Source organism: Salvelinus namaycush, unplaced genomic scaffold (genome assembly GCF_016432855.1).
Source record: "Salvelinus namaycush isolate Seneca unplaced genomic scaffold, SaNama_1.0 Scaffold25, whole genome shotgun sequence".
In the NCBI taxonomy this organism is placed as follows: domain Eukaryota; kingdom Metazoa; phylum Chordata; class Actinopteri; order Salmoniformes; family Salmonidae; genus Salvelinus; species Salvelinus namaycush.
This window is the reverse complement of record NW_024059341.1, coordinates 480592-505453: the sequence shown is the minus strand read 5'-3', so window position 1 is coordinate 505453 and position 24862 is coordinate 480592. Positions and strand designations below refer to the sequence as shown.

Below are 24862 nucleotides of genomic sequence, written 5' to 3'. Positions count from 1 at the left end.
TTTACGGTCAGTGGCCAGAAATGGAATGAGATTGACAGGAAGAGGAGGAATGTATTTGTACAGCATTTTTAGAAACAGATGAATTCCAGAGTGCTTAACAGCAACCTGAGGCTAGACCCTCTTGCTCTTTAATACATTTGTAAAAAGCGCTACACAAATACGATTTAATTGATTGAAAGGTTGATTGATTGGTTGATTGAGTGCGTGCGTGTGTGTGTGACTCACCGGGGTGTCCATAGTGCTGCGGTGAGCAAGGCGTGATGGGAGACATGGCTTGACGGCTGAAGGAGGGAGAGTCCATGTAGCTGGGGCTGGAACCCTGTCTCTGTTTCATGTCTACACTGTCATACAGCTTCTAGAGGGAGGGGGGGAGAAAGAGAGACAGAGATAGAGTGATGGGAAAGGGAAAAGAGAGGGAGATATACAGGGAGTTCATAACTATCCACTTATCCAAAGGCAACTGATCACAGAAATTCTTCTTCATTCTGTTGGAAACAAGGTAACTAACCTGAGAATAGAGAGTCCCAGGTGACTGTAAAACAAATACATGAGAAAGAAATAAGGCAGAAGCCATTGTCTGAAGCATAATGGACCATTATCTCAACCGTGGAAATGGATTCAGTTCAGTCTACATTGACATCAATTTTAGAAATATACAGTATTTATTTCTCTTGTTGAACTGTCAGTGAATTTAGAGAAAATGTATAGGAAAATAACATAGGTGTATTTCCTGATAGCTTCATAGCACGTAATACCTCTCCATAGCTGAAGGCCTCTATGTCATCTGAGGAGTATCTGGGGTAGGGCTGGGAGGATGATATGGTAGGATGATGCTGTGGCTGATAGGATGATATGGTAGGATGATGCTGTGGCTGGTAGGATGATATGGTAGGATGATTCTGTGGCTGGTAAGATGATATGGTAGGATGATTCTGTGGCTGGTAGGATGATATGGTAGGATGATGCTGTGGCTGGTAGGATGATATGGTAGGACGATGCTGTTGCTGGTAGGATGATATGGTAGAATGATGCTGTTGCTGGTAGGATGATATGGTAGGATGATTCTGTGGCTGGTAGGATGATATGAGGTCAGGTGGCTGGACCTCATATATGGCCTTGAGCTTAGGCAGTGCGGCCAAGTCCTTATAGCCTGGCATCACATTCTCCACCCTGGCCTGGGACAGGACATGACACACACACACACACACACACACACACACACACACACACACACACACACACACACACACACACACACACACACACACACACAAAGAAACAACCACACACACAGATACATGAAAGACATTTACACATGAAAACCCAATGACATGTATAGCGTGCTGCAGACTGTGAAGCATGCTGACAGTACAGCCATACACTGACACAACACACACTGTACAGTGAACATGTGACTGACTGCTGAATATGTACTGCTGGGTCTGACAACTCCCTGAGATGACCTCCAGCTCCACAAAGCAGTGAGAGAGAGCGAGAGAGATAGAGAGAGAGAGATAGAGAGCTTACTCTGTGTTTTGCAATCATCCATCACCCTGAGCAGAAAGGTCATGGATTACGAGGCCAGAGCTCAGAGAACAAACACTGTCTCTACGTGTGTTTATGTGCATGCATGTGTAATCTAATATTTCCAACAGCAGTAGTGACTATGCAGGACAGTTCAGAAAAGACTAGTAGCAGTCCAAACAGAGCACACAGTCACACACACACACAGGCTGTGTTCCAACATAACAGACGGACATAACAAGAGGACCTAGGTAGCAGTGTAAGGTGAGGTCAAGGGTCAGGGTTCAGGGGTGAGTGATGAGTGGAGTATGAACAGGTGTCTCCTATCTGTATTGGGCAGGGCCACAGTGACAGTCACAATTATCTCTCCTTCCTCCCAGTGTGCACTTGTTCACTTCCCTTCACTGATCTAACATGGTCCACTCACACCTGCACAGTCGTGAAGAGGGCATGACCGTGCCTCTTCCCCCTCAGGAGGCTGAAAAGATTTGGCATGGGCCCTCAGATCCTCAAAGAGTTATACAGCTGCACCATCGAGAGCATTTTGACTGGCTTCTTCACCACTTGGTATGGTAAATGCACCACCCTCGACCGCAAGGCGCTACAGAGGGTCGTGCGGACTGCCCAGTACATCACGGGAGCCGAGCTCCCTGCCATCCAGAACCTCTATATTAAGAGGTGTCAGAGGAAGGCCCTAAAAAATTGCCAAAGACTCCCAAGTCATAGACTGTTCACTGTGCTACCGTCCAGCAAACGGTACCGGAGCATCGGCACTCAGACCAACAGGCTCCGAGACAGCTTCTACCCCCAAACCACAAGACTGCTAAATAGTTAAATGAATGGTTACCCGGACTATCTGCACTGACTCTATCTCATATAGACTATACACACACTATATAAACACACTACACTAACACTCTCACACAAAACACACACACATTCACATACTGTACATACACACACACACACACACACACACACACACACACATACACACATACACACATAACACACACACTTACTGACAACACAAACACATATACACTTACACAAACATACACACACACTTTTACACTTATCATACATATGCTGTTGCTACTCTGTTATTATCTATCCTGATGCCACTTTACCCCCCTTAAAACTTCTTGTCAATAGGGGGAGCTGTTAGCACTATTTTTTTCTTGGTCTTCCCAATTTAAACTGCCTCGTACTCAATTCTTGCTCGTACAATATGCATATTATTATTACTATTGGATAGAAAACACTCTCTAGTTTCTAAAACCGTTTGAATTATGTCTGTAAGTGAAACAGAACTGGACTTAGAGCAATTTCCCTATGTGGAGTTGAGAATGCAGATTTTTCCAAACCTGTTCTCAGACCTGTGTATTACTTTGCCTGTCTTCTATTGGTTGAGATGCACTGCATACGCCTTCCCCTGGGTGTCTTTACCCCCCTTAATGTAAATATCTACCCCAATTACCTTGTTATTATCTATCCTGATGCCACTTTACCCCCCTTAATGTAAATATCTACCCCAATTACCTTGTTATTATCTATCCTGATGCCACTTTACCCCCCTTAATGTAAATATCTACCCCAATTACCTTGTTATTATCTATCCTGATGCCTAGTCACTTTACCCCCCTTAATGTAAATATCTACCCCAATTACCTTGTTATTATATATCCTGATGCCTAGTCACTTTACCCCCCTTAATTTAAATATCTACCTCAATTACCTTGTTATTATCTATCCTGATGCCTAGTCACTTTACCCACTTTACATCTCACGGTAAAGAATACATATAGTATTCATATTAGGATAAATAATTCATTTGATTTAATAGTAAATTACATATGGTAGAGATTTCCTCTAGCCCAGGTTTACAGCAATCCAACTTTTTTAGATAGTGAGAAATAGTGAACGAGTGCACACTTCAGGAGAAAATGGATTTGTCCATTGGGTTTTTATATTCAAAGCTAGTGAGCCCTGAAGGTTGGGTGGAGGTAGAGGAAGATTGGCTAGTGATTGGTTACTCACACAGATGACACGACTGGGAGAGCCAATTGACGAGCCCGGTGGAGAGATGGATGTCTCTGACAGACGTCTGTGCTGTGGGAAGAAAGAAAAGAAAGAGATGAAGAAGTGTAAGAAAGAGAAACATTCCAGATGACATTGGGGAAAGTATTTTGTACTTATTAAGGATCCCCATTAGTTCTGCCAAGGCCGCAGCTACTCTCCCTGGGGTTTATTAAGGATCCCCATTAGTTCCTGCCAAGGCAGCAGCTACTCTCCCTGGGTTTATTATGGATCCCCATTAGTTCTGCCAAGGCAGCAGCTACTCTTCCTGGAGTTTATTAAGGATCCCCATTCGTTCTACCAAGGCAGCAGCTACTCTTCCTGGGGTTTATTATGGATCCCCATTAGTTCTGCCAAGGCAGCAGCTACTCTCCCTGGGTTTTATTATGGATCCCCATTAGTTCTGCCAAGGCAGCAGCTACTCTTCCTGGGGTTTATTATGGATCCCCATTAGTTCCTGCCAAGGCAACAGCTACTCTCCCTGGGGTTTATTATGGATCCCCATTAGTTCTGCCAAGGCAGCAGCTACTCTCCCTTGGTTTTTTTATGGATCCCCATTAGTTCCTGCCAAGGCCGCAGCTACTCTCTCTGGGTTTTATTATGGATCCCCATTAGTTCCTGCCAAGGCAACAGCTACTCTCCCTGGGGTTTATTATGGATCCCCATTAGTTCTGCCAAGGCAGCAGCTACTCTCCCTGGGTTTTATTATGGATCCCCATTAGTTCTGCCAAGGCAGCAGCTACTCTTCCTGGGGTTTATTATGGATCCCCATTAGTTCCTGCCAAGGCAACAGCTACTCTCCCTGGGGTTTATTATGGATCCCCATTAGTTCTGCCAAGGCAGCAGCTACTCTCCCTGGGTTTTTTTATGGATCCCCATTAGTTCCTGCCAAGGCCGCAGCTACTCTCTCAGGGTTTTATTATGGATCCCCATTAGTTCTGCCAAGGCAGCAGCTACTCTCCCTGGGTTTTATTATGGATCCCCATTAGTTCCTGCCAAGGCAGCAGCTACTCTTCCTGGAGTTTATTAAGGATCCCCATTAGTTCTGCCAAGGCAACAGCTACTCTTCCTGGCGTTTATTATAGATCCCCATTAGTACTGACAAGGCAACAGCTACTCTTCCTGGCGTTTATTATGGATCCCCATTAGTTCTGCCAAGGCAGCAGCTACTCTTCCTGGGGTCCAAACACATTAAAGCTTTTACATTACACACTAAACAAAAAATAAAGCTACACATCATATAACATTATTTCAACACTACATATCTAAAGGTAGAGCGATATCTGTGTTTCTGTAGAGTAGAGTGATATCTGTGTTTCTGTAGAGTAGAGCGATATCTGTGTTTCTGTAGAGTAGAGTGATATCTGTGTTTCTGTAGAGTAGAGTGATATCTGTGTTTCTGTAGAAGTAGAGTGATATCTGTGTTTCTGTAGAGTAGAATGATATCTGTGTTTCTGTAGAAGTAGAGTGATATCTGTGTTTCTGTAGAGTAGAATGATATCTGTGTTTCTGTAGAGTAGAGTGATATCTGTGTTTCTGTAGAGTAAAGTGATATATGTGTTTCTGTAGAGTAGAGTGATATCTGTGTTTCTGTAGAGTAGAGTGATATCTGTGTTTCTGTAGAGTAGAGTGATATCAGTGTTTCGGTAGAGTAGAGTGATATCTGTGTTTCTGTAGAGTAGAGTGATATCTGTGTTTCTGTAGAGTAGAGTGATATCTGTGTTTCTGTAGAGTAGAGTGATATCTGTGTTTCTGTAGAGTAGAGTGATATCTGTGTTTCTGTAGAGTAGAGTGATATCTGTGTTTCTGTAGAGTAGAGTGATATCTGTGTTTCTGTAGAGTAGAGTGATATCTGTTTTTCTGTATAGTAAAGTGATATCTGTGTTTCTGTAGAGTAGAGTGATATCTGTGTTTCTGTAGAGAAGAGTGATATCTATGTTTCTGTAGAGTAGAGTGATATCTGTGTTTCTGTAGAGTAGAGTGATATATGTGTTTCTGTAGAGTAGAGTGAAATCTGTGTTTCTGTAGAGTAGAGTGATATCTGTGTTTCTGTAGAGTAGAGTGATATCTGTGTTTCTGTAGAGTAGAGTGATATCTGTGTTTCTGTAGAGTAGAGTGATATCTGTGTTTCTGTAGAGTAGAGTGATATCTGTGTTTCTGTAGAGTAGAGTGATATCTGTGTTTCTGTAGAGTAGAGTGATATCTGTGTTTCTGTAGAGTAGAGTGATATCTGTTTTTCTGTATAGTAAAGTGATATCTGTGTTTCTGTAGAGTAGAGTGATATCTGTGTTTCTGTAGAGAAGAGTGATATCTATGTTTCTGTAGAGTAGAGTGATATCTGTGTTTCTGTAGAGTAGAGTGATATATGTGTTTCTGTAGAGTAGAGTGATATCTGTGTTTCTGTAGAGTAGAGTGATGTGTGTGTTTCTGTAGAATAGAGTGATATCTGTGTTTCTGTAGAGTAGAGTGATATCTGTGTTTCTGTAGAGTAGAGTGATATCTGTGTTTCTGTAGAGTAGAGTGATATCTGTGTTTCTGTAGAGTAGAGTGATATCTGTGTTTCTGTAGAGTAGAGTGATATCTGTGTTTCTGTAGAGTAGAGTGATATCTGTGTTTCTGTAGAGTAGAGTGATATCTGTTTTTCTGTATAGTAAAGTGACATCTGTGTTTCTGTAGAGTAGAGTGATATCTGTGTTTCTGTAGAGAAGAGTGATATCTGTGTTTCTGTAGAGTAGAGTGATATCTGTGTTTCTGTAGAGTAGAGTGATATATGTGTTTCTGTAGAGTAGAGTGATATCTGTGTTTCTGTAGAGTAGAGTCATATCTGTGTTTCTGTAGAAGTAGAGTGATATCTCTGTTTCTGTAGAGTAGAGTGATATCTGTGTTTCTGTAGAGTAAAGTGATATATGTGTTTCTGTAGAGTAGAGTGATATATGTGTTTCTGTAGAGTAGAGTGATATCTGTGTTTCTGTAGAGTAGAGTGATATCTGTGTTTCTGTAGAGTAGAGTGATATCAGTGTTTCGGTAGAGTAGAGTGATATCTGTGTTTCTGTAGAGTGGAGTGATATCTGTGTTTCTGTAGAAGTAGAGTGATGTATGTGTTTCTGTAGAGTAGAGTGATATCTGTGTTTCTGTAGAGTAGAGTGATATCTGTGTTTCTGTAGAGTAGAGTGATATCTGTGTTTCTGTAGAGTAGAGTGATATCTGTGTTTCTGTAGAGTAGAGTGATATCTGTGTTTCTGTAGAGTAGAGTGATATCTGTGTTTCTGTAGAGTAGAGTGATATCTGTGTTTCTGTAGAGTAGAGTGATATCAGTGTTTCGGTAGAGTAGAGTGATATCTGTGTTTCTGTAGAGTAGAGTGATATCTGTGTTTCTGTAGAGTGGAGTGATATCTGTGTTTCTGTAGAAGTAGAGTGATGTATGTGTTTCTGTAGAGTAGAGTGATATCTGTGTTTCTGTAGAGTAGAATGATATCTGTGTTTCTGTAGAGTAGAGTGATGTGTGTGTTTCTGTAGAATAGAGTGATATCTGTGTTTCTGTAGAGTAGAGTGATATCTGTGTTTCTGTAGAGTAGAGTGATATCTGTGTTTCTCTAGAGTAGAGTGATATCTGTGTTTCTGTAGAGTAGAGTGATATCTGTGTTTCTGTAGAGTAGAGTGATATCTGTGTTTCTGTAGAGTAGAGTGATATCTGTGTTTCTGTAGAGTAGAGTGATATCTGTTTTTCTGTATAGTAAAGTGATATCTGTGTTTCTGTAGAGTAGAGTGATATCTGTGTTTCTGTAGAGAAGAGTGATATCTGTGTTTCTGTAGAGTAGAGTGATATCTGTGTTTCTGTAGAGTAGAGTGATATATGTGTTTCTGTAGAGTAGAGTGATATCTGTGTTTCTGTAGAGTAGAGTGATGTGTGTGTTTCTGTAGAATAGAGTGATATCTGTGTTTCTGTAGAGTAGAGTGATATCTATGTTTCTGTAGAGTAGAGTGATATCTGTGTTTCTGTAGAGTAGAGTGATATCTGTGTTTCTGTAGAGTAGAGTGATATCTGTGTTTCTGTAGAGTAGAGTGATATCTGTGTTTCTGTAGAGTAGAGTGATATCTGTGTTTCTGTAGAGTAGAGTGATATCTGTTTTTCTGTATAGTAAAGTGATATCTGTGTTTCTGTAGAGTAGAGTGATATCTGTGTTTCTGTAGAGAAGAGTGATATCTGTGTTTCTGTATAGTAGAGTGATATCTGTGTTTCTGTAGAGTAGAGTGATATATGTGTTTCTGTAGAGTAGAGTGATATCTGTGTTTCTGTAGAGTAGAGTCATATCTGTGTTTCTGTAGAAGTAGAGTGATATCTCTGTTTCTGTAGAGTATAGTGATATCTGTGTTTCTGTAGAGTAAAGTGATATATGTGTTTCTGTAGAGTAGAGTGATATATGTGTTTCTGTAGAGTAGAGTGATATCTGTGTTTCTGTAGAGTAGAGTGATATCTGTGTTTCTGTAGAGTAGAGTGATATCTGTTTTTCTGTATAGTAAAGTGATATCTGTGTTTCTGTAGAGTAGAGTGATATCTGTGTTTCTGTAGAGTAGAGTGATATCTGTGTTTCTGTAGAGTAGAGTGATATCTGTGTTTCTGTAGAGTAGAGTCATATCTGTGTTTCTGTAGAAGTAGAGTGATATCTCTGTTTCTGTAGAGTAGAGTGATATCTGTGTTTCTGTAGAGTAAAGTGATATATGTGTTTCTGTAGAGTAGAGTGATATATGTGTTTCTGTAGAGTAGAGTGATATCTGTGTTTCTGTAGAGTAGAGTGATATCTGTTTTTCTGTATAGTAAAGTGATATCTGTGTTTCTGTAGAGTAGAGTGATATCTGTGTTTCTGTAGAGAAGAGTGATATCTGTGTTTCTGTAGAGTAGAGTGATATCTGTGTTTCTGTAGAGTAGAGTGATATATGTGTTTCTGTAGAGTAGAGTGATATCTGTGTTTCTGTAGAGTAGAGTGATGTGTGTGTTTCTGTAGAATAGAGTGATATCTGTGTTTCTGTAGAGTAGAGTGATATCTATGTTTCTGTAGAGTAGAGTGATATCTGTGTTTCTGTAGAGTAGAGTGATATCTGTGTTTCTGTAGAGTAGAGTGATATCTGTGTTTCTGTAGAGTAGAGTGATATCTGTGTTTCTGTAGAGTAGAGTGATATCTGTGTTTCTGTAGAGTAGAGTGATATCTGTTTTTCTGTATAGTAAAGTGATATCTGTGTTTCTGTAGAGTAGAGTGATATCTGTGTTTCTGTAGAGAAGAGTGATATCTGTGTTTCTGTATAGTAGAGTGATATCTGTGTTTCTGTAGAGTAGAGTGATATATGTGTTTCTGTAGAGTAGAGTGATATCTGTGTTTCTGTAGAGTAGAGTCATATCTGTGTTTCTGTAGAAGTAGAGTGATATCTCTGTTTCTGTAGAGTAGAGTGATATCTGTGTTTCTGTAGAGTAAAGTGATATATGTGTTTCTGTAGAGTAGAGTGATATATGTGTTTCTGTAGAGTAGAGTGATATCTGTGTTTCTGTAGAGTAGAGTGATATCTGTGTTTCTGTAGAGTAGAGTGATATCTGTTTTTCTGTATAGTAAAGTGATATCTGTGTTTCTGTAGAGTAGAGTGATATCTGTGTTTCTGTAGAGTAGAGTGATATCTGTGTTTCTGTAGAGTAGAGTGATATCTGTGTTTCTGTAGAGTAGAGTCATATCTGTGTTTCTGTAGAAGTAGAGTGATATCTCTGTTTCTGTAGAGTAGAGTGATATCTGTGTTTCTGTAGAGTAAAGTGATATATGTGTTTCTGTAGAGTAGAGTGATATATGTGTTTCTGTAGAGTAGAGTGATATATGTGTTTCTGTAGAGTAGAGTGATATCTGTTTTTCTGTATAGTAAAGTGATATCTGTGTTTCTGTAGAGTAGAGTGATATCTGTGTTTCTGTAGAGAAGAGTGATATCTGTGTTTCTGTAGAGTAGAGTGATATCTGTGTTTCTGTAGAGTAGAGTGATATCTGTGTTTCTGTAGAGTAGAGTGATATCTGTGTTTCTGTAGAGTAGAGTCATATCTGTGTTTCTGTAGAAGTAGAGTGATATCTCTGTTTCTGTAGAGTAGAGTGATATCTGTGTTTCTGTAGAGTAAAGTGATATATGTGTTTCTGTAGAGTAGAGTGATATATGTGTTTCTGTAGAGTAGAGTGATATCTGTGTTTCTGTAGAGTAGAGTGATATCAGTGTTTCGGTAGAGTAGAGTGATATCTGTGTTTCTGTAGAGTAGAGTGATATCTGTGTTTCTGTAGAGTGGAGTGATATCTGTGTTTCTGTAGAAGTAGAGTGATGTATGTGTTTCTGTAGAGTAGAGTGATATCTGTGTTTCTGTAGAGTAGAGTGATATCTGTGTTTCTGTAGAGTAGAGTGATATCTGTGTTTCTCTAGAGTAGAGTGATATCTGTGTTTCTGTAGAGTAGAGTGATATCTGTGTTTCTGTAGAGTAGAGTGATATCTGTGTTTCTGTAGAGTAGAGTGATATCTGTGTTTCTGTAGAGTAGAGTGATATCTGTTTTTCTGTATAGTAAAGTGATATCTGTGTTTCTGTAGAGTAGAGTGATATCTGTGTTTCTGTAGAGAAGAGTGATATCTGTGTTTCTGTAGAGTAGAGTGATATCTGTGTTTCTGTAGAGTAGAGTGATATATGTGTTTCTGTAGAGTAGAGTGATATCTGTGTTTCTGTAGAGTAGAGTGATGTGTGTGTTTCTGTAGAATAGAGTGATATCTGTGTTTCTGTAGAGTAGAGTGATATCTATGTTTCTGTAGAGTAGAGTGATATCTGTGTTTCTGTAGAGTAGAGTGATATCTGTGTTTCTGTAGAGTAGAGTGATATCTGTGTTTCTGTAGAGTAGAGTGATATCTGTGTTTCTGTAGAGTAGAGTGATATCTGTGTTTCTCTAGAGTAGAGTGATATCTGTGTTTCTGTAGAGTAGAGTGATATCTGTGTTTCTGTAGAGTAGAGTGATATCTGTGTTCCTGTAGAGTAGAGTGATATCTGTGTTTCTGTAGAGTAGAGTGATATCTGTTTTTCTGTATAGTAAAGTGATATCTGTGTTTCTGTAGAGTAGAGTGATATCTGTGTTTCTGTAGAGAAGAGTGATATCTGTGTTTCTGTAGAGTAGAGTGATATCTGTGTTTCTGTAGAGTAGAGTGATATATGTGTTTCTGTAGAGTAGAGTGATATCTGTGTTTCTGTAGAGTAGAGTGATGTGTGTGTTTCTGTAGAATAGAGTGATATCTGTGTTTCTGTAGAGTAGAGTGATATCTATGTTTCTGTAGAGTAGAGTGATATCTGTGTTTCTGTAGAGTAGAGTGATATCTGTGTTTCTGTAGAGTAGAGTGATATCTGTGTTTCTGTAGAGTAGAGTGATATCTGTGTTTCTGTAGAGTAGAGTGATATCTGTGTTTCTGTAGAGTAGAGTGATATCTGTGTTTCTGTAGAGTAGAGTGATATCTGTTTTTCTGTATAGTAAAGTGATATCTGTGTTTCTGTAGAGTAGAGTGATATCTGTGTTTCTGTAGAGAAGAGTGATATCTGTGTTTCTGTATAGTAGAGTGATATCTGTGTTTCTGTAGAGTAGAGTGATATATGTGTTTCTGTAGAGTAGAGTGATATCTGTGTTTCTGTAGAGTAGAGTCATATCTGTGTTTCTGTAGAAGTAGAGTGATATCTCTGTTTCTGTAGAGTAGAGTGATATCTGTGTTTCTGTAGAGTAAAGTGATATATGTGTTTCTGTAGAGTAGAGTGATATATGTGTTTCTGTAGAGTAGAGTGATATCTGTGTTTCTGTAGAGTAGAGTGATATCTGTGTTTCTGTAGAGTAGAGTGATATCTGTTTTTCTGTATAGTAAAGTGATATCTGTGTTTCTGTAGAGTAGAGTGATATCTGTGTTTCTGTAGAGTAGAGTGATATCTGTGTTTCTGTAGAGTAGAGTGATATCTGTGTTTCTGTAGAGTAGAGTCATATCTGTGTTTCTGTAGAAGTAGAGTGATATCTCTGTTTCTGTAGAGTAGAGTGATATCTGTGTTTCTGTAGAGTAAAGTGATATATGTGTTTCTGTAGAGTAGAGTGATATATGTGTTTCTGTAGAGTAGAGTGATATATGTGTTTCTGTAGAGTAGAGTGATATCTGTTTTTCTGTATAGTAAAGTGATATCTGTGTTTCTGTAGAGTAGAGTGATATCTGTGTTTCTGTAGAGAAGAGTGATATCTGTGTTTCTGTAGAGTAGAGTGATATCTGTGTTTCTGTAGAGTAGAGTGATATATGTGTTTCTGTAGAGTAGAGTGATATCTGTGTTTCTGTAGAGTAGAGTCATATCTGTGTTTCTGTAGAAGTAGAGTGATATCTCTGTTTCTGTAGAGTAGAGTGATATCTGTGTTTCTGTAGTGTAAAGTGATATATGTGTTTCTGTAGAGTAGAGTGATATATGTGTTTCTGTAGAGTAGAGTGATATCTGTGTTTCTGTAGAGTAGAGTGATATCTGTTTTTCTGTATAGTAAAGTGATATCTGTGTTTCTGTAGAGTAGAGTGATATCTGTGTTTCTGTAGAGTAGAGTGATATCTGTGTTTCTGTAGAGTAGAGTGATATATGTGTTTCTGTAGAGTAGAGTGATATCTGTGTTTCTGTAGAGTAGAGTCATATCTGTGTTTCTGTAGAAGTAGAGTGATATCTCTGTTTCTGTAGAGTAGAGTGATATCTGTGTTTCTGTAGAGTAAAGTGATATATGTGTTTCTGTAGAGTAGAGTGATATATGTGTTTCTGTAGAGTAGAGTGATATCTGTGTTTCTGTAGAGTAGAGTGATATCTGTGTTTCTGTAGAGTAGAGTGATATCTGTTTTTCTGTATAGTAAAGTGATATCTGTGTTTCTGTAGAGTAGAGTGATATCTGTGTTTCTGTAGAGTAGAGTGATATCTGTGTTTCTGTAGAGTAGAGTGATATTTGTGTTTCTGTAGAGTAGAGTCATATCTGTGTTTCTGTAGAAGTAGAGTGATATCTCTGTTTCTGTAGAGTAGAGTGATATCTGTGTTTCTGTAGAGTAAAGTGATATATGTGTTTCTGTAGAGTAGAGTGATATATGTTGTTTCTGTAGAGTAGAGTGATATATGTGTTTCTGTAGAGTAGAGTGATATCTGTGTTTCTGTAGAGTAAGTGATATCTGTGTTTTCTGTAGAGTAGAGTGATATCTGTGTTTCTGTAGAGTAGAGTGATATCTGTGTTTCTGTAGAGTAGAGTGATATTCTGTGTTTCTGTAGAGTAGAGTGATATCTGTATTCTGTAGAGTAGAGTGATATCTGTGTTTCTGTAGAGTAGAAGTGATATCTGTGTTTTCTGTAGAGTGTAGTGATATCTGTGTTTCTGTAGAAGTAGAGTGATGTATGTGTTTCTGTAAGTAGAGTGATATCTGTGTTTCTGTAGAGTAGAATGATATCTGTGTTTCTGTAGAGTAGAGTGCTGTGCTGCGTGTTTTCTGTAGAATAGAGTGATATCTGTGTTTCTGTAGAGTAGAGTGATATATGTGTTGTCTGTAGAGTAGTTAGAGTGATTCTGTGTTTCTGTAGAGTAGAGTGATATCTGTGTTTCTGTAGAGTAGAGTGATATCTGTGTTTCTGTAGAGTAGAGTGATATTATGTTCTGTAGAGTAGAGTGATATCTGTGTTTCTGTAGAGTAGAGTGATATCTGTTTTTCTGTATAGTAAAGTGATATCTGTGTTTCTGTAGAGTAGAGTGATATCTGTGTTCTGTAGAGTAGAGTGTATCTGTGTTTCTGTAGAGTAGAGTGATATCTGTGTTTCTGTAGAAGTAGAGTGATATCTCTGTTTCTGTAGAGTAGAGTGATATCTGTGTTTCTGTAGAGTAAAGTGATATATGTGTTTCTGTAGAGTAGAGTGATATATGTGTTTCTGTAGAGTAGAGTGATATATGTGTTTCTGTAGAGTAGAGTGATATCGTGTTTCTGTAGAAGTAGAGTGATATCTGTGTTTCTGTAGAGTAAGTGATGTCTCTGTTTCTGTAGAGTAGAGTGATATCTGTGTTTCTGTGAGTAGAGTGATATCTGTTTTCTGTAGAGTAAAGTGAGTATCTGTGTTTCTGTAGAGTATAGTGATATCGGTGTTTTCTGTAGAGAATAGTGATATCTGTGTTTCTGTATAGTAAGTGATATCTGTGTTTCTGTAGAGTAGAGTGATATTGTTTTTCTGTAGGTAGAGTGATATCTGTGTTTCTGTAGAGTAGAGTATATCTGTGTTTCTGTAAAGTAGAGTGTATCTCTGGTTTCTGTAGAGTATAGTGATATCTGTGTTTCTGTAGAGTAAAGTGATATATGTGTTTCTGTAGAGTAGAGTGATATACTGTGTTTCTGTAGAGTAGAGTGATATCTGTGTTTTCGTGAGTAGAGTGATATCTGTGTTTCTGTAAGTAGAGTGATATCGTTTTTCTGTATAGTAAAGTGATATCTGTGTTTCTGTAGAGTAGAGTGATACTGTGTTTCTGTAAGTAGAGTGATATCTGTGTTTCTGTAGAGTAGAGTGATACTGTGTTTTCTGTAGAGTAGAGTATATCTGTGTTTCTGTAGAGTAGTGGATATCTCTGTTTCTGTAGAGTAGAGTGATATCTGTTTTCTGTAGAGTAAAGTGATATATGTGTTTCTGTAGAGTAGAGTGATATATGTGTTTCTGTAGAGTAGAGTGATATCGTGTTTCTGTAGAGTAGAGTGATATCTGTTTTTGTATAGTAAAGTGATATATCTGTGTTTCTGTAGAGTAGAGTGATCTCTTGTTCTGTAGAGAGAGTGATATCTGTTTTTTTCTGTAGAGTAGAGTGATATCTGTGTTTCTGTAGAGTAGAGTGATATATGTGTTTCTGTAGAGTAGAGTGATATCTGTGGTTTCTGTAGAGTAGAGTGATGTGTTGTGTTTCTGTAGAATAGAGTGATATCTGTGTTTCTGTAGAGTAGAGTGATATCTATGTGTTTCTGTAGAGTAGAGTGAATCTGTGTTTCTGTAGAGTAGAGTGATATCTGTGTTTCTGTAGAGGAGAGTGATATCTGTGTTTTGTCTGTAGAGTAGAGTGATATCGTGTTTCTGTAGAGTAGAGTGATATCTGTGTTTCTGTAGAGTAGAGTGATATCTGTTTTTCTGTATAGTAAGTGATATCTGTGTTTTCTGTAGAGTAGAGTGATATCTGTGTTTCTGTAGAGAAGAGTGATATCTGTGTTTCTGTATAGTAGAGTGATATCTGTGTTTCTGTAGAGTAGAGTGATATATGTTGTTTTCTGTAGAGTAGTGATATCTGTGTTTCTGTAGAGTAGAGTCATTCTGTGTTTCTGTAGAAGTAAGTGATATCTCTGTTTCTGTATAGAGTAGAGTGATATCGTGTTTCTGTAGAGTAAAGTGATATATGTGTTTCTGTAAGTAGAGTGATATATGTGTTTCTGTAGAGTAGAGTGATATCTGTGTTTCGTTAGAGTAAGTGATATCTGTGTTTCTGTAGAGTGAGTGATATCTGTTTTTCTGTATAGTAAAAGTGATATCTGTGTTTCTGTAGAGTAATGATATCTGTGTTTCTGTAGAGTAGAGTATATGGTGTTTCTGTAGAGTAGAAGTGATAGATCTGTGTTTCTGTAGAGTAGAGTCATATCTGTGTTTTCTGTAGAGTAGAGTGATAATCTCTGTTTCTGTAGAGTAGAGTGATATCTGTGTTTCTGTAAGTAAAGTGATATATGTGTTTCTGTAGAGTAGAGTGATATATGTGTTTCTGTAGAGTAGAGTGATATATGTGTTTCTGTAGAGTAGAGTGATATCTGTTTTTTCTGTATAGTAAGAGTGATATCTGTGTTTCTGTAGAGTAGAGTGATATCTGTGTTTCTGTAGAAAGAGTGATATCTGTGTTTCTGTAGAGTAGAGTGATATCTGTGTTTCTGTAAGTAGAGTGATATCTGTGTTTCTGTAGAGTAAGTGTATCTGTGTTTTCTGTAGTAGATCATATCTGTGTTTCTGTAGAAGTAGAGTGATATCTCTGTTTCTGTAGAGTAGAGTGATATCTGTGTTTCTGTAGAGTAAAGTGATATATGTGTTTCTGTAGAGTAGAGTGATATATGTGTTTCTGTAGAGTAGAGTGATATCTGTGTTTCTGTAGAGTAGAGTGATATCAGTGTTTTTCGGTAGAGTAGAGTGATATCTGTGTTTCTGTAGAGTAGAGTGATATCTGTGTTTCTGTAGAGTGGAGTGATATCTGTGTTTCTGTAGAGTAGAGTGATGTATGTGTTTCTGTAGAGTAGATGTGATATCTGTGTTTCTGTAGAGTAGAGTGATATCTGTGTTTCTGTAGAGTAGAGTGATATCTGTGTTTCTCTAGAGTAGAGTGATATCTGTGTTTCTGTAGAGTAAGTGATATCTGTGTTTCTGTAGAGTAGAGTGATATCTGTGTTTCTGTAGAGTAGAGTGATATTGTGTTTCTGTAAGTAGAGTGATATCTGTTTTTCTGTATAGTAAAGTGATATCTGTGTTTCTGTAGAGTAGAGTGATATCTGTGTTTTCTGTAGAGAAGAGTGATATCTGTGTTTCTGTAGAGTAGAGTGATATCTGGTTTTCTGTAGAGTAGAAGTGTAATGTGTTTCTGTAGAGTAGAGTGATATCTGTGTTTCTGTAGAGTAGAGTGTATGTGTGTGTTTCTGTAAGTAGAGTGATATCTGTGTTTCTGTAGAGTAGATGATATCTATGTTTCTGTAGAGTAGTGATATCTGGTGTTTCTGTAGAGTAGAGTGATATCTGTGTTTTCTGTAGAGTATAGTGATTCTGTTTTTCTGTAGAGTAGAGTGATATCTGTGTTTCTGTAGAGTAGAGTGATATCGTGTTTCTTAAGTAGATGATATCTGGTTTCTGTAGAGTAAGTGATATCTGTGTTTCTGTAGAGTAGGGTGATATCTGTGTTCTGTAGAGTAGAGTGATATCTGTGTTTCTGTAGAGTAGAGTGATATCTGTTTTTCTATAGTAAAGTGATATCTGTGTTTCTGTAGAGTAAGTGATATCTGTGTTTCTGTAAGAAGAGTGATATCTGTGTTTCTGTAGAGTAAGTGATATCTGTGTTTCTGTAGAGTAGAGTGATATATGTGTTTCTCTGTAGAGTAGAGTGATATCTGTGTTTCTGTAGAGTAGATGATTGTGTGTTTCTGTAGAATAGAGTGATATCTGTGTTTCTGTAGAGTAGAGTGATATCTTGTTTCTGTAGAGTAGAGTGATATCTGTGTTTCTGTAGAGTAGATGTGATATCTGTGTTTCTGTAGAGTAGAGTGATATCTGTGTTTCTGTGAGTAGAGTGATATCTGTGTTTCTGTAGAGTAGAGTGATATCTGTTTTTCTGTAGAGTAGAGTGATATCTGTGTTTCTGTAGAGTAGAGTGATATCTGTTTTTCTGTATAGTAAAGTGATATCTGTGTTTCTGTAGAGTAGAGTGATATCTGTGTTTCTGTAGAGAAGAGTGTATCTGTGTTTTGTAAGTAGAGTGATATCTGTGTTCTGTAGAGTAGAGTGATATATGTGTTTCTGTAGAGTAGAGTGATATCTGTGTTTCTGTAGAGTGAGAGTATATCTGTGTTTCTGTAGAAGTAGAGTGATATCTCTGTTTCTGTAGAGTAGAGTGATATCTGTGTTTCTGTAGTAAGTGATTATGTGTTTCTGTAGAGTAGAGTGATATTGTGTTTCTGTAGAGTAGAGTGATATCTGTGTTTCTGTAGAGTAGAGTGATATCTGTGTTTCTGTAGAGTAGAGGATATCTGTTTTTCTGTATAGTAAAGTGATATCTGTGTTTCTGTAGAGTAGAGTGATATCTTGTTTTCTGTAGAGTAGAGTGATATCTGTGTTTCTGTAGAGTAGAGTGATATCTGTGTTTCTGTAGAGTAGAGTCTATCTGTGTTTCTGTAGAGTAGAGTGATATCTCTGTTTCTGTAGAGTAGAGTGATATCTTTGTTTCTGTAGAGTAAAGTGATATATGTGTTTTTCTGTAGAGTAGATGATATTTGGTTTCTGTAGAGTAGAGTGAATATATGTGTTTCTGTAGAGTAGAGTGATATCTGTTTTTCTGTATGTAAAGTGATATCGTTGTTTCTGTAGAAGTAGAGTGATATCTGTGTTTCGTAGAGAAGAGTGATATCGTGTTTCTGTAGAGTAGAGTGATATCTGTTGTTTTCTGTAGAGTAGGTGATATATGTGTTTCTGTAGAGTAGAGTGATATCTGTGTTTCTGTAGAGTAGAGTCATATCTGTGTTTCTGTGAAGTAGAGTGATATCTCTGTTTCTGTAGAGTAGAGTGATATCTGTGTTTCTGTAGGTAAGTGAATATGTGTTTCTGTAGAGTAGAGTGATATATGTGTTTCTGTAGAGTAAGTGATATCTGTGTTTCTGTAGAGTAGAGTGATATCTGTTTTTCTGTATAGTAAAGTGATATCTGTTTTCTGTATAAGTAGAGTGTATCTGTGTTTCTGTAGAGTAAGTGATATCTGTGTTTCTGTAGAGTAGATGGATATATTGTTTCTGTAGAGTAGAGTGATATCTGTGTTTCTGTAGAGTGAGTCATATCTGTGTTTCTGTAGAGTAGAGTGATATCTCTGTTTCTGTAGAGTAGAGTGATATCTGTGTTTCTGTAGAGTAGAGTGATATATGTGTTTCTGTAGAGTAGAGTGATATATGTGTTTCTGTAGAGTAGAGTGATATCTGTGTTTCTGTAAGTAGAGTGATATCTGTGTTTCTGTAGAGTAGAGTGATTTGTTTCTGTATAGTAAGTGATATCTGTGTTTCTGTAAGTAGAGTGAATCTGTGTTTCTGTAAGTAGAGTGATATCTGTGTTTCTGTAGAGTAGAGTGATTTTGTGTTTCTGTAGGTAGAGTATATCTGTGTTTCTGTGAGTAGAGTGATATCTGTTTTCTGTGAGTAGAGTGATTTGGTTTCTGTAAGTAAGTTGATATATGTGTTTCTGTAGAGTAGAGTGATATATGTGTTTCTGTAGAGTAGAGTGATATCTGTGTTTCTGTAAGTAGAGTGATATCTGTTTTTCTGTAAGTAAAGTGTGTTGTGTTTCTGTAGAGTAGAGTGATATCTGTGTTTCTGTAGAGTAGAGTGATATCTGGTTTTCTGTTAGAGTAGAGTGATATCTGTGTTTCTGTAGAGTAGAGTGATATATGTGTTTCTGTAGAGTAGAGTGATATCTGTGTTTCTGTAGAGTAGAGTATATCTGTGTTTCTGTAGAAGTAGAGTGATATCTCTGTTTCTGTAAGTAGTATATCTGTGTTCTGTAGAGTAAGTGATATTGTTTTCTGTAGAGTAGAGTGATATATGTGTTTCTGTAGAGTAGAGTGATTCTGTGTTTCTGTAGAGTAGAGTGATATCGTTTTTCTGTATAGTAAAGTGATATCTGTGTTTCTGTAGAGTAGAGTGATATCTGTGTTTCTGTAGAGTAGAGTGATATCTGTGTTTCTGTAGAGTAGAGTGATATCTGTGTTTCTGTAGAGTAGAGTGATATCTCTGTTTCTGTAGAGTAGAGTGATATCTGTGTTTTCTGTAGAGTAAAGTGATATTGTGTTTCTGTAAGTAGAGTGATATTGTGTTTCTGTAGAGTAGAGTGATATTGTGTTTCTGTAGAGTAGAGTGATATATCTGTGTTTCTGTAGAAGTAGAGTGATATCTGTGTTTCTGTAGAGTAGTGAATGTCTTGTTTCTGTAGAGTAGAGTGATATCTGTGTTTCTGTAGAGTAAGTGATATATGTGTTTTCTGTAGAGTAGAGTGATATTGTGTTTCTGTAGGTAGAGTGTATATGTGTTTCTGTAGAGTAGAGTGATATCTGTGTTTCTGTAGAGTAGAGTGATATCTGTGTTTCTGTAGAAGTAGAGTGATATCTGTGTTTTCTGTATAGTAGAGTGATATCTGTGTTTCTGTAGAGTAGAGTGATATCTGTGTTTCTGTAGAGTAGGTGATATCTGTATCTGTAATAGAGTGATATCTTGTTTCTGTAGAAGTAGAGTGATATCTGTGTTTCTGTAGAGTAGAGTGATATCGTGTTTCTGTAGAGTAGGTGATATCTGTGTTTGAGTAGTATCTGTATTTTTAGAGTAGAGTGATATCTGTGTTTCTGTAAAGTAGAGTGATATCTCTGTTCTGTAGAGTAGAGTGATATCTGTGTTTCTGTAGAGTAAAGGATATATTGTTTTTGTAGAGTAGAGTGATATATGTGTTTCTGTAGAGTAGAGTGATATATGTGTTTCTGTAGAGTAGAGTGATATCTGTGTTTCTGTAGAGTAAGTGATATCTGTGTTTCTGTAGAGTAGAGTGATTCTTGTTTTCTGTAGAGTAGATGGATACTGTGTTTCTGTAGAGTAAAGTGATATATGTGTTTCTGTAAGTAGAGTGAATATATGTGTTTCTGTAGAGTAGAGTGATATATGTGTTTCTGTAGAGTAGAGTGATATCTGTGTTTCTGTAGAGTAAGGTGTATCTGTGTTTCTGTATAAGTAGAGTGATATCTGTGTTTCTGTAGAGTAGAGTGATATCTGTGTTTCTGTAGAGTAGAGTGATATCTGTGTTTCTGTAAGAGTAGAGTGATATCTGTATTCTGTAGAGTAGAGTGATATCTGTGTTTCTGTGAGTAGAGTGATATCTGTGTTTCGTAGAGTGGAGTGATATCTGTGTTTCTGTAGAAGTAGAGTGATGTATGTGTTTCTGTAGAGTAGAGTGATATCTGTTGTTTCTGTAGAGTAGAGTGATATCTGTGTTTCTGTAGATTAGAGTGAGTGTTGTTTCTGTAGATGAGTGATACTGTGTTTCGGTAGAGTAGAGTGATATCTGTGTTTCTGTAGAGTAGAGTGATATCTGTGTTTCTTAGAGTAGAGTGATATCTGTTTTCTGTAGAGTAGAGTGATATCTGTGTTTCTGTAGAGTAGAGTGATATCTGTGTTCTGTAGAGTAGAGTGATATCTGTGTTTCTGTAGAGTAGAGTGATTCTGTTTTTTCTGTATAGTAAGTGATATCTGTGTTTCTGTAGAGTAGAGTGATATCGTGTTTCGTGTAGAGAAGAGTGATATCTGTGTTTCTGTAGAGTAGAGTGATATCTGTGTTTTCTGTATAGTAAGTGATATTGTGTTCTGTAGAGTAGAGTGATATCTGTGTTTCTGTAGAGTAGAGTGATGTTGTGTTTCTGTAGAATGAGTGATATCTGTGTTTCTGGTAGAGTAGAGTGATATCTGTGTTCTGTAGAGTAGAGTGATATCTGTGTTTCTGTAGAAGTAGAGTGAATCTGTGTTTTCTGTAGAGTAAGTGTATCTGTGTTCTGTGTTTCTGAGAGTAGAGTGATATCTGTGTTTCTGTAGAGTAGAGTGATATCGGTGTTTCTGTAGATATAGTGATATCTGTTTTTTCTGTAGTAGTAAAGTGATATCTGTGTTTCTGTAGAGTAGAGTGATATCTGTGTTCTGTAGAGGTATACTGTGTTTCTGTAAGTAGAGTGATATCTGTGTTTCTGTAGAGTAGAGTGATATCTGTGTTTCTGTAGAGTAGAGTGATATCTGTGTTTCTGTAGAGTAGAGTTATCTGTGTTTCTGTAGAAGTAGAGTGATATCTGTGTTTCTTGTAGAGTAGAGTGATATCTGTGTTTCTGTAGAGTTAAAGTGATATCGTGTTTCTGTAGAGTAGAGTGATATATGTGTTTCTGTAGGTAGAGTGATATATGTGTTTCTGTAGAGTAGAGTGATATCTGTTTTTCTGTATAGTAAAGTGATATCTGTGTTTCTGTAGAGTAGAGTGATATCTGTGTTTCTGTAGGAAGAGTGATATCTGTGTTTCTGTAGAGTAGAGTGATATCTGTGTTTCTTTCTGTAGAGTAGAGTGAATATATGTGTTTCTGTAGAGTAGAGTGATATCTGTGTTTCTGTAGAGTAGAGTTATCTGTGTTTCTGTAGAAGTAGAGTGATATTCTCTGTTTCTGTAGAGTAGAGTGATATCTGTGTTTCTGTAGAGTAAAGTGATATATGTGTTTCTGTAGAGTAGAGTGATATATGTTGTTTCTGTAGAGTAGAGTGATATCTGTGTTTCTGTAGAGTAGAGTGATATTGTGTTTCTGTAGAGTAGAGTGATATCTGTTTTTCTGTAAGTAAAGTGATTTGTGTTCTGTAGATAGAGTGATATCTTGTTTCTGTAGAGAAGAGTGATATCTGTGTTTCTGTAGAGTAGAGTGATATCTGTGTTTCTGTAGAGTAGAGTGATATGTGTTTCTGTAGAGTAGAGTGATATCTGTGTTTCTGTAGAGTAGGAGTCATATCTGTGTTTCTGTAGAAGTAGAGTGAATCTCTGTTTCTGTAGAGTAGAGTGATATCTGTGTTTCTGTAGAGTAAAGTGATATATGTGTTTCTGTAGAGTAGAGTGATATATGTGTTTCTGTAGAGTAGAGTGATATCTGTGTTTCTGTAGAGTAGAGTGATATCTGTTTTTCTGTATAGTAAAGTGATATCTGTGTTTCTGTAGAGTAGAGTGATATCTGTGTTTCTGTAGAGTAGAGTGATATCTGTGTTTCTGTAGAGTAGAGTGATATCTGTGTTTCTGTAGAAGTAGAGTGATATCTCTGTTTTCTGTAGATGAGAGTGATATCTGTGTTTCTGTAGAGTAAATGATATATGTGTTTCTGTAGAGTAGAGTGATATATGTGTTTCTGTAGAGTAGAGTGATATATGTGTTTCTGTAGAGTAGAGTGATATCTGTGTCTGTAAGAGAGAGTGATATCTGTGTTTCTGTAGAGTAGAGTGATGTCTCTGTTTCTGTAGAGTAGAGTGATATCTGTGTTTCTGTAGAGTAAAGTGATATATGTGTTTCTGTAGAGTAAGATATTTGTGTTCTGTAGAGTAGAGTATATATGTGTTTCTGTAGAGTAGAGTGATATCTGTGTTTCTGTAGAGTAGAGTGATATCTGTGTTTCTGTAGAATAGAGTGATATCTGTGTTTCTGTAGAGTAGAGTGATATCTGTGTTTCTGTAGAGTAGATGTGATATCTGTGTTTCTGTAGAGTAGAGTGATATCTGTAATTCTGTAGAAGTGGTGATATCTGTGTTTCTGTAGAAGTAGAGTGATACTGTGTTTCTGTAGAGTAGAGTGATATCTGTGTTTCTGTAGAGTAGAGTGATATCTTGTGTTTCTGTAGAGTAGAGTGATATCTGTAATTCTGTAGAAGTAGAGTGATATCTGTGTTTCTGTAGATGTAAGTGATATCTTTGTTTCTGTAGAGTAGAGTCATATCTGTGTTTCTGTATAGTAGAGTATATTTGTGTTTCTCGTAGAGTAGAGTGATATCTGTGTTTCTGTTAGAGTAGAGTGATATCTGTGTTTCTGTAGAGTTAGAGTGATATCTCTGTTTTCTGTAGAGTAGAGTGATATCTGTGTTTCTGTAGAGTAAAGTGATAATGTGTTTCTGTAGAGTAGAGTGATATATGTGTTTCTGTAGAGTAGAGTGATATATGTGTTTCTGTAGAGTAGAGTGATATCTGTGTTTCTGTAGAGTAGAGTGATATCTGTGTTTCTGTAGAGTAGAGTGATGTCTGTGTTTCTGTAGAGTGAGTGATATCTGTGTTTCTTGTAGATAAGTGATATCGTGTTCTTTCTGTAGAGTAGGTGATATCTGTTTCTGTAGAAGTAGAGTGATATCTGTGTTTCTGTAGAGTAGAGTGATATCTGTGTTTCTGTAGGTGAGTGATATCTGTGTTTCTGTAGAGTAGAGTGAGTATGTGTTTCTGTAGAGTAGAGTGATATCTGATGTTTCTGTAGAGTAGAGATATCTGTGTTTCTGTAGAGTAGAGTGATATATGTGTTTCTTTCTGTAGAGTAGAGTGATATCGGTTTTTTTCTTTAGAGTAAGTGATATTGTGTTTCTGTAGAGTAGAGTGATATCTGTGTTTCTGTAGAGTAGAGTATATCTGTGTTTGTAGAAGTGATGTGAATCTCTGTTCTGTAGAGTAGAGTGATATCGTGTTTCTGTAGAGTAAGTGATATATGTGTTTCTGTAGAGTAGAGTGATATATGTGTTTCTGTAGAGTAGAGTGATATCTGTGTTTCTGTAGAGTAGAGTGATATCTGTTTTTCTGTATAGTAAAGTGATATCTGTGTTTCTGTAGAGTAGAGTGATATCTGTGTTTCTGTAGAGTAGAGATATCTGTGTTTCTGTAGAGTAGAGTGATATCTGTGTTTCTGTAGAAGTAGAGGTGATATCTCTGTTCTGTAGAGTAGAGTGATATCTGTGTTTCTGTAGAGTAAAGTGATATATGTGTTTCTGTAGAGTAGGTGATATATGTGTCTGTAGAGTAGCGTGATATATGTGTTTCTGTAGAGTAAGTGAATCTGTGTTTCTGTAAAGTATAGTGATATCTGTGTTTCTGTAGAGTAGAAGTGATGTCTCTGTTTCTGTAGAGTAGAGTGATATCTGTTGTTTCTGTAGAGTAAAGTATATATGTGTTTCTGTAGAGTAGAGTGAATATATGTGTGTTTCTGTAGAGTAGAGTGATATATGTGTTTCTGTAGAGTAGAGTGATATCTGTGTTTTCTGTAGAGTAGAGTGATTATCTGTGTTTCTGTAGAAGTAGAGTGATATCTGTGTTTCTGTAGAGTAGAGTATATCTGTGTTCTGTAAGTAGAGTGATATCTGTGTTTCTGTAGAGTAGGTGATATCTGTAATTCTGTAGAAGTAGAGTGTATCTGTGTTTCTGTAGAAGTAGAGTGATATCTGTGTTTCTGTAGAGTAGAATTGATATCTGTTGTTTTCTGTAGAGTAGAGTGATATCGGTGTTTCTGTAGAGTAGAGTGATATCTGTAATTCTGTAAAGTAGAGTGATATCTGTGTTTCTGTAAGTAATGATATCGTGTTTCTGTAGAGTAGAGTCATATCTGTGTTTCTGTATAGTAGAGTCATATTGTGTTCTGTAGAGTAGAGTGATATCTTGTTTCTGTAGAGTAGGTGATATCTGTGTTTCTGTAGAAGTAGAGTGATATCTCTGGTTTCTGTAGAGTAGAGTGATATCTGTGTTTCTGTAGAATAAAGTGTATATGTGTTTCGGCCTGGTGAAAAAGGGGGGGGGGGGCGGGACAGGAGAAGTAAAAAAAAAGAAAAAAAGGGAGGGGGGAGCGAGGAGAAAGGAAAAACGTCACAAAGTGTGAGTCAAAGGAGAGAAACGTAAGATAAAAGGC

The 24862-nt window shown here is 37.2% G+C and overlaps 1 protein-coding gene across 1 annotated transcript in view; it reads right to left on the bottom strand.

Moving 5' to 3' along the window:
* Window positions 1-24862, bottom strand: part of LOC120039063 (actin-binding LIM protein 3-like) — a 118442-nt gene that overhangs the window by 18234 nt on the left and 75346 nt on the right. The window contains exons 9-13 of the mRNA XM_038984589.1: window positions 3565-3636; window positions 1081-1175; window positions 756-822; window positions 509-532; window positions 226-355 (exon numbers count right to left, since the gene is read on the bottom strand). Of these exons, the coding sequence (XP_038840517.1) occupies window positions 226-355; window positions 509-532; window positions 756-822; window positions 1081-1175; window positions 3565-3636 (388 nt within the window). The remainder of the gene's footprint in view (window positions 1-225; window positions 356-508; window positions 533-755; window positions 823-1080; window positions 1176-3564; window positions 3637-24862) is intronic.